This window comes from Rhinatrema bivittatum, chromosome 8 (genome assembly GCF_901001135.1).
Source record: "Rhinatrema bivittatum chromosome 8, aRhiBiv1.1, whole genome shotgun sequence".
In the NCBI taxonomy this organism is placed as follows: domain Eukaryota; kingdom Metazoa; phylum Chordata; class Amphibia; order Gymnophiona; family Rhinatrematidae; genus Rhinatrema; species Rhinatrema bivittatum.
The window spans coordinates 155,795,078-155,814,303 of NC_042622.1; the positions used below are offsets into that span (position 1 = coordinate 155,795,078).

The window sequence follows — 19,226 nt, forward strand, 5'->3', positions numbered from 1 at the left end:
TCATCCAAATATGGGTGTACCAAAATACCCTCCTTTCGAAGGAAAGCTGCCACCACCACCATCACCTTGGTGAAAGTCCGGGGAGCTGTGGCAAGACCAAACGGAAGGGCCTGAAACTGAAAATTTTGTCCCAGAATCATAAAGCGGAGAAAACGCTGAGAGTCCTGATGGATGGGAATATGTAGATAAGCCTCCATGAGATTCAAGGAAGCCAGGAATTCTCCTTTGTGCACTGCCGCTATGACTGACCTGAGGGTTTCCATCCTGAAGCATGGCACCTTGAGCTTTGCACTGACCTTCTTTAAATCGAGTATCAGCCGAAACGAACCCTCCTTTTTGGGGACCAGAAAATAAATGGAATATCGTCCCTGATGGAGCACTGCCTGGGGAACCGGTACCACCACACCTAAGTGTCATACCGGTTTAAAGTCACTTGAACTGTCGACCGCTTGTCCAGATAGCCGCATGGGGAAATTAGAAAAAGCTCTCGCAGGGGACGAGCAAATTCTAAAGCGTAGCCGTTTCTTACCACGTTGAGAACCCACTGGTCCTGAGTGATCTTGGCCCACTCGTCGTAAAACTGCCGTAAGTGACCTCCTATAGTAGGAACGAAAGAGTGGACCAGCCTTGCATCATTGGGCAGACTTGACTCCTGCCGAGGAGCCACCAGAGGATCCCCTGAAGGACTTTCGGGCTCCACGAAAGGACTGTCCCCATGCCTGCTCATGCAAAAAATATTGTCTCTGCGACCCCAGCATACCCCACGTAGGCCGCGATCTTCTGTCAGACTGAAAATGAGACCTTGATTGAAAAAATCTCTTAGCCTTAGGCTTATCCTCGGGTAACCTGAGGACTTTATTGTCTCCAAGAGACTGCATCAACTGCTCGAAATCCTCACCAAACAAGAACATACCTTTAAAAAGCAAGGATGCCAGTTGCGCTTTAGAGGAAACATCCCTGCCCAATTGCAGAGCCAAAGCAACCTTCAGGCTGCCACTGCTTATGCCATCACTCTGGAGGAGGTACTCACCAAATCAAAGAGGGTGTCTGCACCATAAGCCACAGCCGCTTCCACCCACTCAGTCATGTCCGCGTCCACACTTGACTGTGACAAATTTCCTTGCAGCTGCTGTACCCATCGAAGACAAGCATGCTGAAAGAAACAGGAACAAACCACTGCATGCAAACCCAGGGATGCCACTTCAAAACTCCTTTTAAGGTGCAACTCTATCTTACGATCTTGCACATCTTTTAACGCGGCCGTACCAATCACCGGAATCGTGGTCCATTTAGTCACAGCTGAAACCGCTGCGTCTACCTTAGGGAAAGATAAAAATTCCAAATCCTGTTCCGGTAGAGGGTAAAGCTTTCCCATGGCTCTGCCAACCTTCAAACCAGAATCAGGAGTCCTCCACTCTGCTTCCACTAGCTTCCTAACCGACTTGTGGTATGGGAAAGAAGTCAGGGGACCTCACATGCCATCCAGGACTGGATCGTCTCCCTCCAAATCCTGGTCTTCCTGAGGCATCTTCATCCCAAGGACCTGGAAAGCTAAGGGAAGCAAAACCTCAAGCTCTTCCCTTTTAAAAAGGCGGACCACCTTAGGATCCTCTGCCTCATGAATAGAAGAGACAGGGTCACCCCCTTGACCCGCATCCTCGGTAGCCAGAAGAACCGGAGCTAATGGTGGTCCCTGGCCAGACCCTGAACCAGTACCCCCAGGAGCTAAGCTAGCGTCCTCTGGTTCAACAGCCCCAGCTGCATCACCCAGCGGGCAAAGAATCAAACCCTGTGCTGAGGAAACCCTACTACCGGGCATAGCTGACCTACTGGCACCACCCGGAGGTCCCTCAATGGGCTGGACTAGTGGAGGCTGTGGCTGTGGAGCTCCTCAAGCCGCCTTCTGACTGGCCATATAGGCATCATGGAGTAATAAAACAAAGTCTGTGGAAAACAGCCTCCCTGCACCAAAACCCGCATGGTCTGGTTGAAAAACAGGCAGCCCAGAGCTTTCCTCCCCTTCCTGCCCTCCCTGCCCTCCCTGTCCATTCTCCACCCCAGAATGGACCGGAGACAGACATGGAGGACCCACCCCCAACCACCCCCCCCCCCCCGCCCGGCGACACGGGAACTGCCGCGGCAAAATCCACAATGGTCACCAATCCCGCACCGGCCGGGTGAGGTAAATTAGAAGAAAAAGTAGTCGCAGCTGGTCCTTACGCGACCGAAATGCGGCACTGCTTAGTGGGAGAAGGAGCAACAGACGAGCCCTCCCCACCGTCGGTACAGCCTGCGCACAGTCCCAACCTATTGAGCTGCAAAGAATCTGTGCCGCACGAACAGCCTGCCCTGCCGCAAGCCATAAAGTAAAGAGAAATCCTCTCCCCATCCAAAGAAGGTACTCACCGAGAAAGAAGATAGGATCCCCCAAAAAGTTGCCAGAGCCCCAGAAAAAAGCTCCTACCTAAGGGGAGGAAGCCGCCCGCACTGTAGAGCGGTGCTCCGGTGCAAACACACTTTTTTTTTTTCTATTAGCTTTACCGAAAAAAACAATCTGCCCTGAAAATATAGGCAAAGACAATAAAAAGTAGTTTAAAAATATTGTAAAAGAGCCTGCAGCCGCCTCAGCATCCTCGTGAAGGGAGGGATCTGGACAATCAGATTTACACTTCATGGGTGCACAGACCAAGCACACACAAGGGTACCAACCCCCGGCTCGGCCGCCTCAACCAGACGGGGCAGAACCCACCAGGATTCTTAAAAAACAGAAAAAACGCCGGGAGGAAGGCTCAAAGAAAAAATATTGGTCTAAAAAATTGGTAAACTGCAGAACTGCAGGATTCACAACCTCTGCCATTTGCTGGAGACAGAGAAATACTGAGGAACTGCAGGAGGCACTGTTGGTTATAATACGGTGTTAGCAAAGTTTTTTCTCTGTCTCCATCTGCTGTTAGGGGGAAATGAACCCAGGTGTCTGGACTGATCCAGGTACGTACAGGGAACATCTGATTTTGCAGATGTACTCCGAATGCATCCACACCTGTATGTCCCCCTCTTCTCTATAGGCATCTTGTTTTTAAAGGAGAAATCTATGAGGTCAATATTCAAAGCGTGTTCAGCGCTATTTAGCTGGATAAGTGTAATTCATGTGGCTAAGTAGTGGCTGCTGAATATGTGCCTACGTTCAGCAGCTGCCGCTTAGCCGTATAAGTCACTTATGTGGCTAAAAGTTTAGTTGCATAAATTGTAGGCATGTACTGGGTGGATCAGGGCGGAGCAAACCCTAGATGTTATAGCTAACTATCAATATTCAGTGATAGCCATACAAGTTATGCGGCTAAGTTAGATGTGCCATAGAGCAGGTCTAAACTTAGCCGGTTATAATTTGTATGGCTAAGTGCAGATATATCCAGATTAGTTACTTAAACAGCTAGCTTTGAATACTGACTTCCTATATTTTCATGAGTTAAGTACATGAGATCAAAGCTTGATCTGACCACAAAACTTTACTTTAATATTAGATGAATTATTCTGAAAAATCAAAGTATTACAGAACAACAAATAGAGAGTGTCTTCGTATTATGGATTCTGCTATGTTCGCAGTTACCCATGTAGCTGAGCAAGGCAATCGACGGACTTAATAGAATTCCAACCCTTTGGCTTGCTTATTTTTGACTGGGTACTGGACTTACAGATTTTTTTTAAATGTACTTTTTGTGGGGAGTAAGTGTTTCCTTCTACTCCACTGGGCTTCCAGGTCATAGGAACACAGAATGTAATGGCGGAGAAAGACCAGAAGGCTCTGCCCAGCTACTTCAGATTTAGCCCATACAGCTCTAGCACCATAAGCATGCATTCTCAAAAAGCAATCCCACAATCCCCCCCACCTTCCAACTAAGCCCTGTCATTGCAGCAAGTCTTCAGCCAGGAGCTAAACCTCTGGAACCCAGGAGGCATGCACCCGGAGTCTCTCCCCACAAGGGCTATTAATGCTGTCTCCTCAGCATTCCAGGCTTGGGAATAAGACTTGGGTGTTCTGCATGTTAGTGCATAGCACAACCACTAGACTGGCCTTTGAGTTTGCCGATTTTGATTAGTTTGAGCTGGAAAAGAAGAAAAAGCCACTATTTGGGGGCTACCCAGTGACCCCTGTGCTTAGTGCTTTGCATTTCCATGCAGGAACACCTGAGCTCAGGAATGACCTTAGTTCTCATCTCCTCAGGCCAGCCTAGTGGCTGTGCAATCAGTACTGTGCGCTTCCTCATAGGAGACCTGAGCTCAGGAATGACCTCAACTGGAAGAGGAAGTGTTGCACAAGTAACACTCACAGCTGTGGGGTGTTGGCTGCACCACTCTATAGCCCCTTTGGTGGGTGGCCAAATGCAGTTTTACACCCTGGAGGCTTTCATAGTGTTTGTATACATGCAACACTTAATGCAGGGAGAGGGGAGGGAGATGGGCATAGATTCAGGTAAGTGGGCAGTGCCTGGGAGAATATGAAGCTAGAAAATGATGCACTGCTCCCAACCTAAAAGCCTGTGCTTGCAGGGCTCAAAACTCCCAGTTTGGCTTCTGCTTCTCTGCCTTGGGCTCTTTTCTGAGGGCTGCAGATGTCCTGTGGTATTGCAGTGATGTCTTGGGGAATGCTTCACATCTCTTTCACTTCAAATAACATGCACCATAAAAGAAAATTATTATTTACCTGCTAATTTTCGTTCCTGTAGTACCATGGATCAGTCCAGACAGTGGGTTATGTCCCCAATCCAGCAGATGGAGTCAGCACAAGCTTTGAGGGGGCGTATCCATATATACTACTACCCCCTCTGCAGGAGTTCAGTATCGAGTATATCAAAGCCCGAGTAGAAACCCCCGAAGGATCAAGTTTGTGGAAACAGATAATGAAAACAATTGTAACCGCAACAAGTAACTGCAAACATCCTACCAACTTGTAGGGAGCTGTGAAAAACAGCGAAAAGAAACAACTGTGAAGACACAGAACACTGCGAGCAAGAAGCAGCGCAGAGCTGAGCAGGATCAAGAACCCAAACGCGGTGGGCGTCTGGACTGATCCATGGTACTACAGGAACGAAAATTAGCAGGTAAATAATAATTTTCTTTTCCCTGTACGTACCTGGATCAGTCCAGACAGTGGGATGTACCCAAGCTTCCCTAAATCGGGTGGGGTCCTGCGAGGCCTGCTCGGAGAACCTGCTCGCCAAAGTGTCCAGAGACCGAAGAGGCGAGGTGCAGACGATAGTGCCTCGAGAACGTGTGTAACGATTTCCAGGTGGCTGCCCTACAAATTTCCTGTGAGGATACCGAGCGAACCTCCGCCCAGGAAGCCGCCTGAGAACGTGTAGAATGCGCTACGATTCCAGGTGGGGGAGTCCGACCCGCCCCAATGTAAGAAGCAGCAATGCCGGCCTTCAGCCATCTGGCAATGGTAGTCTTCGAGGCCTGAGACCCCTTCTTAGGACCGGCCCAGAGTACAAAGAGATGGTCAGAGGTTCGGAACTCATTTGTAGCCTCCAGATAGAGGCGCAGAGTGCGCTTGACATTCAAGAGACGGAGAGACTTCGGCTCTGAGGAAGAGAAGGACAGCAACTCCACCGTCTGGTTCACATGGAATGCAGAAACCACCTTCGGAAGGAAGGAGGGAACGGTGCGAAGCGAAACTCCAGAGTCGGAGAAACGGAGATAGGGCTCTCTACACAACAGAGCCTGCATCTCCGAGATGCGTCGAGCGGAACAGATGGTCACAAGAAATACAGTCTTGAGAGTGAGATCCTTTATCGTTGCGCTGCGCAGCGGCTCGAACGGTGGTCCCGACAGGGAGCAAAGCACAAGGTTAAGACTCCAGGAGGGACAAGGGTCCCGTAAAGGAGGACGCATATGCTTGACACCCTTGAGAAAACGAGCAATGTCAGGATGCTGTAGAAGAGAGCCCCCATCGCTCAACAGCGAACCAAGGGCGGCCACCTGAACCCGTAGTGAATTATAGGTGAGCCCTTTTTCCACCCCCGCCTGTAGAAACTGAAGGATCTGAGGTACAGAAGCCTTAGCGGGTCTCGTGGCCTGGGTGGTACACCACAGCTCGAACACCTTCCAGACTCGAACATAGGCCGATGTCTTTCGTGCCCGCAATAGCGTGGATACTACCGCCTCCAGGTAGCCCCGACGCCGGAGGCGGCGCCTCTCAAAAGCCAGGCTGCAAGACAGAAGAATTCTGCCTGCTCGAAAAATACCGGGCCCTGATGTAGGAGCTGGGGGAGGTGCCCCAGCCTGATTGGCCCGTCGATCACCAGCTGTAGCAGGTCCGCAAACCAGGGTCGCCTGGGCCATTCTGGGGTGACGAAAACCACGGTCCCCTGATGGCTTTCTATTCTGCGGAGCATCCTGCCCACCAGGGGCCATGGTGGAAAAGAAAGATATGGCGGCCATGGGAGGACCAGGGCATCCACTCCCTCCGCGCTCTCTCCGGCGACTGAAGAAGCGTGGAGCCTTGGCGTTGAGAGCGGACGCCATCAGATCCAAGTGGGGGGCCCCCCACCGATGGACGAGAAGTTGCATTGCTTTGTCGGAGAGAGACCACTCTCCGGGTCCAGCAGTTGATGACTGAGGAAGTCCGCCTGGACGTTGTCCACACCGGCGACGTGCGAGGCCGCTAGCCGGACGAGATGACGCTCCGCCCATTGCATCAGCAGCGCCGCCTCGAGCGCGACCTGCGGGCTGCGCGTGCCTCCTTGTCGGTTGATGTAGACTACGGTGGTAGCGTTGTCCGATAGGATTCTGACTTCTCGGTTCCGAAGAAGCGGGAGGAAATGTCGCAGAGCTAGCCGGACCGCTCTGGTTTCCAGACGGTTGATTGACCACTTCGCCTCCACCGTGGACCACGTCCCCTGCGTGGCGCTTCGATCGCAGACTGCACCCCAGCCTGCTAGACTGGCATAGGTGGTCACCACCACCCAATTTGGCAGATCGAGGGACATGCCACGGGCCAGGTTCGGCGGATCCAACCACCAGCCCAGACTGTCCCTGGCATTCTGTGGGAGCGGGAGAATCATCTGATAGTCCTGCAATACTGGTTTCCAACGGGAGAAGAGCGCCCACTGTAAGGTCCTGAGGTGCGCGAAAGCCCAAGGTACAAGGTCGATGGTGGACCCCATCACTCCCAGGAGTTGCAGGTAGTCCCAGGAGGTGGGCTCTGGTAACGCAGAGGACCGTCGTGTGTGATCCCGCAAGGATTGAGCTTTGTCCTGGCGCAGAAAAACTTTGCCCAGTAGTGTGTCGAAAGTTGCCCCCAAAAAAAACCCAAGCGTTGCGAGGGCATGAGGGAGCTCTTGGAGAAGTTCACTACCCATCCCAGGGAATGTAGAAACCGTACTACTCGGGTCACCGCTGAGCGTCCATGATCGAATGACTTCGCCCGGAGGAGCCAATCGTCCAGATAAGGATGAACCAGGATGCCCTCCTTCCGGAGAGCTGCCGCCACAACTACCATGATCTTGGTGAAGGTGTGCAGCGCCGGCGCCAATCCAAACGCGAGAGCCGTGAACTGAAAATGCTGGTCCAGAATTTTGAAACGAAGGAAACTGTGGTGGTCCGGGCGGATGGGAATGTGCAGGTAGGCCTCCGTTAAGTCCAGGGAGGCGAGGAACTCCCCCCGATGCACCGCCGCAATCACTGACCGGAGCGTTTCCATGCGGAACCGAACGACTCGAAGGGATTTGTTGACTTCCTTGAGGACTAGGATAGGCCGGAAGGAACCGTCCTTCTTTGGTACGACGAAATAGATGGAATAGTGGCCCGAGTAGCGCCTATCTCCCGGAGTCTGTCCAGAGTCAGCTGCACCGCTCCTCTCTTGAGGTCAGAGCCACAGGGGGAAAAGATGAACCTTCCCTGCGGGGGGCGGACAAATTCCAATGCGTAGCCGTGTTTTATGGTATCCAGGACCCACTGGTCCGAGGTGATCTGTGCCCACTCCGCTTAGAAATACGTTAGTCGGTCCCCAATCCTGGGGACAGGGGAGTGGGCGAGACTGGCATCATTGTGAAGACTTGGTATAGGGGTTCCCGGTTCCGGGAGTAGTGCGTGCGGGCCGATGCCCGCGGAAGGCACGCAACCAGGGCTGAGACCTGGGGGCGGATGGCCGGGAGCCCGTCTGTCTGTAGCCCCTGTAGCGCCGTTGCGCTCTGGTCCGAGAAGAAGAAAACGCTCTGGATGGTTGAAACCTATCCTCCGGCAGCCGATGAACAGCGTTCTCCCCCAGGGACTTGATGATCTGGTCCAAATCCTCCCCGAAGAGGAACTTGCCCCTGAAGGGAAGAGAGCCCAGACTGGACTTAGAGGACGTATCAGACGCCCAATTGCGTAGCCACAGTAGTCGTCGTGCTGCCACTACCGAAACCATGGATCTTGCGAGGACCCGAAAAAGGTCGTACGAGGCGTCCGCCCCATACGCCACTGCGGCTTCTAGCCGATCTGCCTGGGCAGCCTCATCGGACGGCAGGTTCTGAGACGTGACCCAAAGGAGACTAGCCCGCTGGGCAAGCGAACTGCACATCACCGCCCGCATACCCAGAGCGGAGACCTCGAAAACCCGCTTAAGGAAAACTTCCAACTTACGATCCTGTGTGTCCCGCAACGCCGCACCTCCCGTCACTGGGATAGTCGTCCTCTTCGTGACCGCCGACACTGCGGAGTCCACCTTTGGGACCTTGATGAGGTCCAGAAAATCTTCGGGGAGTGGGTACAGCTTTTTCATAGCCCGGCTGCTCTTCAGGGAGGCCTCCGGGGTGTCCCATTCCCTGGTGAGAAGTTGTAAAAACGAGTCATGAATGGGAAAAGCCCGAGCCCTCGGCCGGAGTGCCGCCAGGACAGGATCTCCCTTCCTTGAAGAAGTGATGACAGCGGGAGCTACTGGGGCAGGCGGGTCTGGTGGCGGATCCAAATCTAATTCTTGGATGATCTGCGGGATGAGGTCGTCCAGCTCTTCCCTCTGGAAGAGGCGTAGGGTACGCGGATCATCCCCCTCCTGTGTGCCGTCCCCTTGTCCCCCGTCCGGGAGGTCAAGTCCATGTCCCGCTGGGTCTGACACCGCCCCCACTGCCGCGGGCGTGGATCGGACCCGGGTAGGAAGGCGGGAGGCCCCCACTCCCGGAGGGTCGGGGGGGGCCGGCGTCGAGGGCGACATCCGAGGGATCTTAGGAGGGGGGGGGGTCCCACAGGTGCTTCCAGCCCCTGCAGATAAGCGGTATGCATGAGCAGGATAAACTCCGGAGAGAACCCCGGCCTGCTCGGGTGTGCTTTGGGGGCGGCGTGGTTCCTGCTCCCTGGCTCTGGGTGCTTGGTTCCTGCACCAAAATCGGGGGAACACCCCCGCTGGTAGAGTCCTCCAGGGATCCGTTCTCCCTCGTGGCCTCCAGGGATCCGTTCCCCCTCGTGGCCTGCGCCTCAGGGCGCTCAGAATGTAAAATGGCCGCCGGTCCCGCCAAAAATGGCGGAGTGGCCAGCCCGCACCGCCCGGGCAAAAAAGAGAAATCAGTCAGGGACTGTGAGGTACCTTCCCCCCCGGGAAGGCATCGTGCACAGATGCCCTCCCGGGAAATCCGGGTCCCCGGGTCTCTGCAGGCCGCACAGCGGGACGGCCGCGGCATCGGGATCGCTGCAGGAGAAAAGCAAAAGCCACGGGGGGGGGCCACGCGCACAAAGGCGCCGCTGCGGGGGGGCCCGGTCGGCCCGCACTGCCCGCTGTCCGAAAATAGAGGAGGGTGCCGCGGGGGGGGCCTTCCCGGCCACACGACCCGCCCCAGACATCTTTCCCTAAATGGCTCAGCAGCCCATGAGGAGCTGTAAAATGGCCGCGGGTGAGGGAGTAAAGAGCGAAGAGGCCGGCTCCACCGGCTTTCGCGGGCACCGGGGGCTGAGCTGTAAAGGAAAAAAACTACAAAGGAAAAACAAACTTACCCCTGGCTGCAACGAGAAATAAACAGCAAGGCCGCAGAGAAGAGACAAGGAAGATAAGCCACTCCCCAGAAGTTGAAAGAACTCTGCCTTTTTTTTTTTTTTTTAAACTTAATACAAACTTGATACAAACTTGATCCACAGAAAAAGACAACAACAAGCCATAATCAAGCAAGAAAGTGAAGGAAAAGGAGGGGAAGCCTGATTCCCCTACTCGCATCTGCTGGAGTCAGAAGATACTGAACTCCTGCAGAGGGGGTAGTAGTATATATGGATACGCCCCCTCAAAGCTTGTGCTGACTCCATCTGCTGGATTGGGGACATAACCCACTGTCTGGACTGATCCAGGTACGTACAGGGAAAGCAGCACTAAACACATCCCACTTCTACCAATCTAATTCATGCTGGCTAGATATCCTTCTGCGAGATGACAAGACATTATAGAGAAGCTGTAACCAAGTAAGGTGCAGGCTGGACTTTCTCCCCCTGTTGCACAAAGTCAGCACTCTGGAGGATAGACAGAAAGACGGACCTTGCTGCCTCCTTACCCCAGCTCATGCTGATCATCTGCTAAGGCCACGGACAGGATGGGGGATCCGCCCAGCTGAAATAACCGCTTGTGCAGCTTTTTGGCAACAAAATTAAACCTGTGGGTGGAAGAGGTACAGAAAGAAAAGGGAGTGATGACCTGACCAGATCCTCCTTTGATCTTGACTTTCCCTTCTTCTCTTTATTCCAACCTGTGCCTCCCAGAGCACTCATTAACATCATCATGTGCTGCAGATTTAACCCTGCATGGTATTGGCTGCTGAGAGCTATGCTAATGAGTGTTACTTACAGTATATCTAAGGGGTTAGTGCAAACTCCATCATCCGATCTCCCACCCTCAACTGGTGCTTCCCACCACACTCTCTGCTCCATGGACAAAAAGCACTATTCTGGGTGATGAGATGCTGTGAATGCACTGTTGCCTGAAACTGAAGACCTAGGTAGCAGGAGAGGTGAATTAGGAGATATTGGAACCCCCGTGAGCTGTAACTGTGGTTCTGCCCACAAGTTTCACACTCATGCTGACTTCCCCTCTGTGATCATGACCTACAATTTTCACTGTCTGACCCATGCAGATAGACAAGCAGCTTACTTTGGGTAAGAGGAGTCTCCGAGTCCCAGGACAGCATAGTCCACCTGACACAGGGAAGTTGTGGACAGTTGCTTCCGTAAGATAAACTTCCAGAATTTCTAGAAAAAAAAAGAGGGCACAGAAAATTAATCCAGGGTGACAGGTTTGCAACAAAGTGTGTTGCTCTGTTCACTGGAACACAGTGGGCATTTATGCAATGCAGATATTCTCATGGGCACATTAACACAGAGATCCTGAAGCACATTAGCACATGCACGCAAGCCCACAGTGAAGCATTTGGAGCCACAAGAAAAAGATCCGACAGTGATAAATCCAAGTCACAAGATTGGGCATCCAAATGGCAGATGAAATTTAATGTGGACAAGTGCAAGGTGTTGCATATAGGGAAAAATAACCCTAGCTGTAGTTACACGACGTTAGGTTCCATATTAGGAGCTACCACCCAGGAAAAAGATCTAGGCATCATAGTGGATAATACTTTGAAATCGTCGGCTCAGTGTGCTGCAGCAGTCAAAAAAGCAAACAGAATGTTAGGAATTATTAGGAAGGGAATGGTTAATAAAACGGAAAATGTCATAATGCCTCTGTATCGCTCCATGGTGAGACCGCACCTTGAATACTGTGTACAATTCTGGTCGCCGCATCTCAAAAAAGATATAGTTGCGATGGAGAAGGTACAGAGAAGGGCAACCAAAATGATAAAGGGGATGGAACAGCTTCCCTATGAGGAAAGGCTGAAGAGATTAGGGCTGTACAGCTTGGAGAAGAGACGGCTGAGGGGGGATATGATAGAGGTCTTTAAGATCATGAGAGGTCTTGAACGAGTAGATGTGACTCGGTTGTTTACACTTTCAAATAATAGAAGGACTAGGGGGCATTCCATGAAGTTAGCAAGTAGCACATTTAAGACTAATCGGAGAAAATTCTTTTTCACTCAACGCACAATAAAGCTCTGGAATTTGTTGCCAGAGGATGTGGTTAGTGCAGTTAGTGTAGCTGGGTTCAAAAAAGGTTTGGATAAGTTCTTGGAGAAGTCCATTAACTGCTATTAATCAAGTTTACTTAGGGAATAGCCACTGCTATTAACTGCATTAGTAGCATGGGATCTTCTTAGTGTTTGGGTAATTGCCAGGTTCTTGTGGCCTGGTTTGGCCTCTGTTGGAAACAGGATGCTGAGCTTGATGGACCCTTGGTCTGACCCAGCATGGCAATTTCTTATGTTCTTAAGTATCCGGCAGATTCCAAAGAGTAGCCAATTCCTTACTGCTCACTCCTAGGGGATAAGCAGTGGCTTTCCCCGAGTTCATCTGGCTAATAATTGTTTATGGACTTTTCCTCCAGGAATTTGTCCAGACAAGCTAGATGCCTTAACCATATTCTCCAACAAAACTCCACGGCTTAATTGTGTTGTGTGAAAAAAAGACTTTCTCCAATTTTTTTAAGTTTTGATACCTCGTCAGACTTATTGGTTCAGGAATAAATCAAATAAAAATAATTACTTTTGTACCAAATAATCCTTTATATCCTCCCTCCATCATCACCCCACCACCTTCTTACCAAGGATCCAGGACAGCCGCAGGACTTTGTCCTCCTCTGTTGTGCCATTCATTTCCTCCTCTTCCTCCCTCCTTTAGCCATGGCTTCTCCTTTGTATCATGCTGTCTATTACTATTAACCAGTACTTTTCTCCCTTCCCCTCCATTGCTCTCTGCCACCTGTTTTTTTTTCTCTCTCTCTTTACACTGATAAAAATAAGAACCGGCCCCACGCTGGCAGAATGACAGAAATGAGCAGAACGTGCTTTGCTGTGAGCTGCTGCTTCTGACTCTGCAGCCTATCGGTTCCCTCCGACACAAGATAAGCCGATTGCCTGCAAGAAGTGGGAGAAACATCAGGGAGCAGAGGAGAGCACTTTCTGTCACTCCCATGACTGCTTTTCTTCCGCTAGCATGGCATCAATTTCATTTTTAAATGGACTGTGGGACCTAGAATGCAAACATCTTTATGGCGTCCCCTTACAAGAGCTGCCTGGGGGAGAGTGGCACTCCCCCCCGCCCCCTTTTTTTTTTTTATGGCCATACACACTCATTCACGTGCACAAACTGAAACTGATACTTGAACAAAAGACACCAAGCCAAGCGGGAACAGACGGAATGACTCCACCACACAGTGGGGATCTGGATCCTAGGGAGAGCGTCTTACCTTCATGTTATCTGGAGGGTCCCCTTGACCGGTTGTTGAACACACAAACACCACCAGTGGCTCTTGGATCAGATTAGCCTGCATTCAGAACCAAACAGAGATGATGTTACTGAAGCTCCAGTGATGTAGCTTTGACGAATCACTACCTAGGGCGCCCAGAAGCGCTGAAGAGATAGGTAGGGGGCAGGGGAGGCCCAGGGCAAGCAGAGGGAGATGAAGAGCAACAGATGAGTGTGTTAGTGAGTGGAAAAGCTTTAGGATGGATGAGGCAAGCAATAAGGACTCATATCTCTGCAGTTCCATGACCCAAAGCAGATTCTGCAGTAGTTTTTGTGGCATTGTTCAAAACTGGGGGATCTACTTCTTACACGGTCAATGAAAAAAGAAAGAAATATAAAAACAAGCAAAGGAACTCATTATTAACAGACCAGCATTGGTGAAAATATCGCACCAAGACCCCCAAGATGTGGACGTGTGTGGTTTTTTTGTGCAAACCACTAAGCAGAGGACACTTGCACCTCTGTATGAGATTCCCCAAGCTGTGCTTACGATACCCCTCAAAGTGGAGGACACACTTGATTCTGTATGCAATTTCCCCCAAGGCCCCACCCAAGTGAAGGACACACAGCTCTGTAAGGAATCCCCACCTAAGTGAACGACATGCACGGATTTGTGTGAGCTACCCAGAGCAGAGGGAACAAGCAGCTGTGTGTGTGATATCTCAAATGGAGGCTCCTGTTCATACCCCAGACAGTCCAGATGGTTGGGTTTTGCTTGCCTCCCAGCAGATGGAGACAGAGAAGAAAAGCTTTACTGACACTGCTACTTAAACTAGTGTCGCATCTGCAGCCCCTCAGTATTTCTCTGTCTCCAGCAGATGGTAGAGGTGTAGAACATGCAGTCTGGAGTGAAAATAAAAAATAATAAAGAGAGCAAAAGGAGCTTCCTCCTAGGGGTTTGTTAGGTCCCTGCTGGAGGCCATCTTCCCCGGCTGAGGTGGACAAGTAGGGGGTTGGTGACCCTTGGTGTGTCTCGTCCCTGGACTCAGAGGGAGTTTTGATTAGCTGGTGGTCCAGTTCCCTCGATGCCCCGGAGAGCTCTCAGGAAACAGCAACTGATCTGTAGCAGTCAGGAAAGTACTCTCTTTTGTTTTTATCCGTGGAGTTTAAAAAAAAAAGAAAAGAAAAACCTGGCAGGTGGCTTGGAGAAGGATTCTCGATTTTGGTGGGCCCTGAGAGTGATCGGTGACCACACTAGGCAGATGAGAGACGACAGTAGCTGGGAGCCCTGGCATGGACAAGTGTGCCACAGCGAGCAAATAAGAGACAGTGTATGTGGATTGCACATGGCATCAGCCATGGATTGTGGCAAGCAGGGGTGTGGCCAGAACTTATTTTTTGGATGGGCCCAAGGTAAACAAGGGTCTACAGGTCTAAACCCTACTAGTTGTACTCCAGTGGGTTCCCAAGTAGTGTACAACAGCCCTTACGCATCATGAAATTACAAGATACAACAACTCTTTCCTTGAATTCTGTCTAAAAAAAAAGAGTGAAACACTTTAGAATATTTTAACTCTTATTTCAAGCACTTACCAACATTAAACATTCCTTATTAATCTGTATTATTTTATTTTATATTTATTGCAATTTATACATACACAAGAATATCAGGTAAAAAGCAAAGAACACAAATATCAGATCCAATCAATTGTGTCATAAACAAATATCAATGTATTCTTTCATGAATCCTCTTTCCAGAAAGGCAGATATCACCATAACTACAATAAAATAGCAATAATCATAAGAGTGGGTGCAGAGCAAAACTACAACAGTTCACATTACAACCCAACTATATACAAATTTTGGAGTCTCCTAAGCCAAAAAAGACTCCCTCCACTGCTAAACATTTTGGGGCGGATTTTCAGAGCCCTGCTCGCGTAAATCCGCCCAAAACCGGGCGGATTTACGCGAGCAGGGCCTTGCGCGCCGGGAAGCCTATTTTACATAGGCCTCCCGGCGCGCGCAGAGCCCCGGGACTCGCGTAAGTCCCGGGGTTCTCCAAGGGGGCGTGTCGGGGGCGTGTCGGGTGCGTGCCCGGTCGTCGCGGCGTTTCGGGGGCGTGTCGGCAGCATTTTGGGGGCGGGTACGGGGCGTGGCTACAGCCCGGGGCGGTCCGGGGGCGTGGCCGCGCCCTCCGTACCCGCCCCCAGGTTGCGGCCCGGCGCGCAGGAGGCCCGCTCGCGCGCGGGGATTTACGCCTCCCTCTGGGAGGCGTAAATCCCCCGACAAAGGTAAGGGGGGGTTTTAGACAGGGCCGGGTGGGTGGGTTAGGTAGGGGAAGGGAGGGGAAGGTGAGGGGAGGGCAAAGGTGAGGGGAGGGCAAAGGAAAGTTCCCTCCGAGGCCGCTCCGATTTCGGAGCGGCCTTGGAGGGAACGGGGGTAGGCTGCGCGGCTCGGCGCGCGCCGGCTATACAAAATCCATAGCCTTGCGCGCGCCGATCCAGGTTTTTAGCAGATACGCGCGGCTCCGCGCGTATCTACTAAAATCCAGCGTACTTTTGTTTGCGCCTGGAGCGCAAACAAAAGTAAGCTATTCGCGCGCCTTTTAAAATCCGCCCCTTTGTGAAGTATCTAAAAAATAAATAAATAAAATAAAGCACCTAGAACCTTGTCAAACCATACAGCAGCACTGACTCTCAGGTCTCAAATAACAGCATCCTTATGAAGAAGATGTAATGCAAATACTACACCAGGGCCTAGAACATTAATACACCACCTACTGGGATAACAGAATAAGTCAGACTGTTACAAATTCCTACAGAGAAACCACACGCTAGCAGCAATATTGTGTCTCAGTCACACACAAACCAACCCTTACCTAATATAGAAAAAAGGGATTACAATTTAGAAATAGAAACATGCAAACAAAACCGAAATAGAAAGCTTGAGAAACCAGAATCTGACAGAGTAACACTAAAGAGCAAAATACAAAATTATAAGAATTGCACATACCCAAAAATGGCATATTCCAATTGCTAAAATCTCAAAATATATACATTTTTTTTTACCTTTGTTGTCTGATTTTTTATTCTTCTAATCAGTTGCTCCCTGTCTCTTTTTTCCACTTTCACCTTGCCAGACTTTTCCTAATTCATTCTCCAGGGTTACTCTTCTCTTTCCGTTTCTTCTCTCTCCCCTATCTTCTTCCCTTCCTCTCTCACAGACTCCCTTACACACACAAGCTCTCACTCACGCACTCAGCCTCCCATTCTTTCACACACAAACACTCACACTCAGGCTTCCATTCTCACATGCACACACCAGGCCTCTCCGCCAAACTCTTCTGCTGCTGCAGGGATGGGCTCCTGCCGCAGCTTTACTCTGGCAGCCTTCTTCTTCACCGCTGCCAAGGGGATGGGCTCCCATGACGGCCTTGCTTCGGCAGGGCAGGACTTCCTCTTCGCCATCACAGGCATGGGTTCCCGTGGTGGCCTTGCTTCGGCGGGGCCTTCTTCTTCAACCACCACAATGATGGAGTCGGCGGTGGCCAGACTTCATTTGGTGTCTGGTGGGCCCGAGCCTAAAGTGGGTGGGCCGTTTCCCACCTGCAGCTACGCCACAGTGGCAAAACCTGTCACTTGTGTGGAGATTCACATGCTCATCTCAACCATGTGGATTTGTGCACCCATTGCATTTCCAGTGTAGAATGCAGTTTGGACGGTACATGCTCCATGTTGGTGCATAAGAATGCAGACTCTGATTCAGCACATAAAAGACCATCCCGATTGTTGGCAGCCACCGCTGATCCTTCTCCTCTGAGTGCGGGAATGGCAGCCATCTTGAGTGCATTCGCAGCAGCACAGGAAGCTCCCAGAGAGGCAAAGAAGTCCCCTCCTCCCTTAATGCTGGCCTTGCAGATTCCCATGGAGAGGTAGGAAGCCTCTGAAGACAAGGAGGCCTTGATGGCAGGGGAAATCTGAGAATTCTCAGGCCTTTTCCTCAGATTTTATGCTACTTCTCCACAGAGCCTATCTGGTTAGAAAGGTAGGAGTCTGGACTGATCCGGGTACGTACAGGGAAAGGAAAATGAGTTTCTTACCTGATAATTTTCATTCCCTTAGTACCAAGGATCAGTCCAGAGTCTCACCTGAAAAGAATCATGGACGTGAGGGAGAGTCCGCTCGGCTCTTAATTTTTACTCAGTTGTCAGATCTGCAGAAATTTGGTTTGAACGTCCTCAAATGGTTCAGGTCTTTGAAGGGTTCAGTGAACCGGTTACAATTTTTTTCTCGTTGAAGGGTTAGTGTACATAGTTATGGTGTTCTTTGTGAGCCATTCTGCTTTGACATTGCGTAATACTGCCGGACTGTAGGTGGCACCATCCTATATAAGGCGGAGTTTTGTTTGAAAACATCTCTGTCTCCATCTGCAAGAGGGGGGGGGCAAAACCCAGGAGTCTGGACTGATCCGTGGTACTACAGGAACGAAAATCATCAGGTAAGAAACTAATTTTCCTTTCAGTTATACGGTTACTCTTTGACCACTGGCTTGTAGTCTCCCCTCTTTAGCCCTCTAAAATTTCATATGACTGAAAAAAACAATCAAGCCCTCCCGCCCTCCTCATTTCTTTTTTTTTTCTCCTATATTACGAGATTTTCTCCTATATTATGAGACTTTTTTCTCCTTTTTAAATCCAGCTCAGCTGGAACCGACACTGGGATCCTGGGTCCATGAGCTACCCAGGGATTTTTCCCATATTTTAGTAGATGCTCCTTCCCACTTCCTGGTCTAATCATTATGGTGATTGTCCTGAGGCCATGCACCAGGGCTCCCTCCTGCACTCTGTTATCCTAGGTTCTAAATCCCATCAAGTGCTGCTCTTATTGATGCCCATGGCTTCCTCTCCTTAGGGACTGTGATCGGCCTCATCTCCAGTCAACCCTGGGTGTGGAAGTCCCAGACCAAAAATCAATATGGAGACCTACATGGTAGCATGTAGCACTACCTCTGAGTCACACAGTCAACACACATTTTTTTCTACCTGTTACCATCATGGCTTAAGTGTGTGACTCCCCAAGACAATACTGGCGGCTAGGGTGTGATTTCCAAAGCAGAAGCCTCTCAATTCTTTTTATGATCCCTAAGCAAAGGATAAGCAGAAAGCACTGCTACACTCACCTTAAATAAGAGAGGGCCTCACACATGCACAGGATCACTCACCACAGAGTAGCTGTCCATTGCCTCTACCCTGCAGGCAAAGTGTCGCCGTTTTGCTTCCCGTCCAATCCTCTCAGCCATATCTTCTGCTGTCCCAGTTTGGCTGCCAAACAGCACTAGTAACCTCCGTTCTACCATCTGTGGGGATGAGAGGATAGTGCTAGGAGCTGGTGAGATAGGAGTGGAAAATTATAGAGTACAATAGCAGACCCACATACAAATAATAAGGACTGTAGATCTTGCTTCTTTGGCTATAGGAAGCCATTTACCATGAGTGGCCAAATATTAAGCCATTCTGGTTAATGGTACATATGATTTATTCTGGGCACTATAAAGCAGAGTTGCTTACCTGTAACAGGTGTTCTCATAGGACAGCAGGATGTTAGTCCTCACACATGGGTGACATCATCAGATGGAGTCCGGCACGGAAAACTTTTGTCAAAGTTTCTAGAACTTTGATTAGGCACACTGAGCATGCCCAGCATGCCACTATCCATGCATCCAAGTGGGGTCCCTCTTCAGTCTCGTAATATAGAATTATGAAAAAATAAAATAGCAAACCCAGGAGAAACCCAATTCCATGGGGTGGCGGGCGGGTTTCCTAAGGACTAACATCCTGCTGTCCTAGGAGAACACCTGTTACAGGTAAGCAACTCTGCTTTCTCCTAGGACAAGCAGGATGGTGGTCCTCACACATGGGTGAA

At 50.5% G+C, this 19,226-nt stretch overlaps 1 protein-coding gene across 4 annotated transcripts in view; it reads right to left on the reverse strand.

Annotated features, from left to right (window-relative positions):
- NDOR1 (NADPH dependent diflavin oxidoreductase 1) overlaps positions 1–19,226 on the reverse strand; it is a 100,281-nt gene that overhangs the window by 56,989 nt on the left and 24,066 nt on the right. For 2 of the 4 annotated variants that reach the window (XR_003858183.1, XM_029612355.1), the window contains exons 2-5: positions 18,526–18,689; positions 13,307–13,384; positions 11,105–11,202; positions 10,512–10,610 (exon numbers count right to left, since the gene is read on the reverse strand). Coding sequence is in view for 3 of the 4 variants with exons in the window: in XM_029612355.1 (XP_029468215.1) it covers positions 10,512–10,610; positions 11,105–11,202; positions 13,307–13,384; positions 18,526–18,689 (439 nt within the window). In the remaining variant the exon portion in view is untranslated. Of the gene's footprint in view, positions 1–10,511; positions 10,611–11,104; positions 11,203–13,306; positions 13,385–18,483; positions 18,690–19,226 lie in introns of those variants that run through there. The other 2 variants (XM_029612356.1, XM_029612357.1) reach the window with 2 other exon arrangements.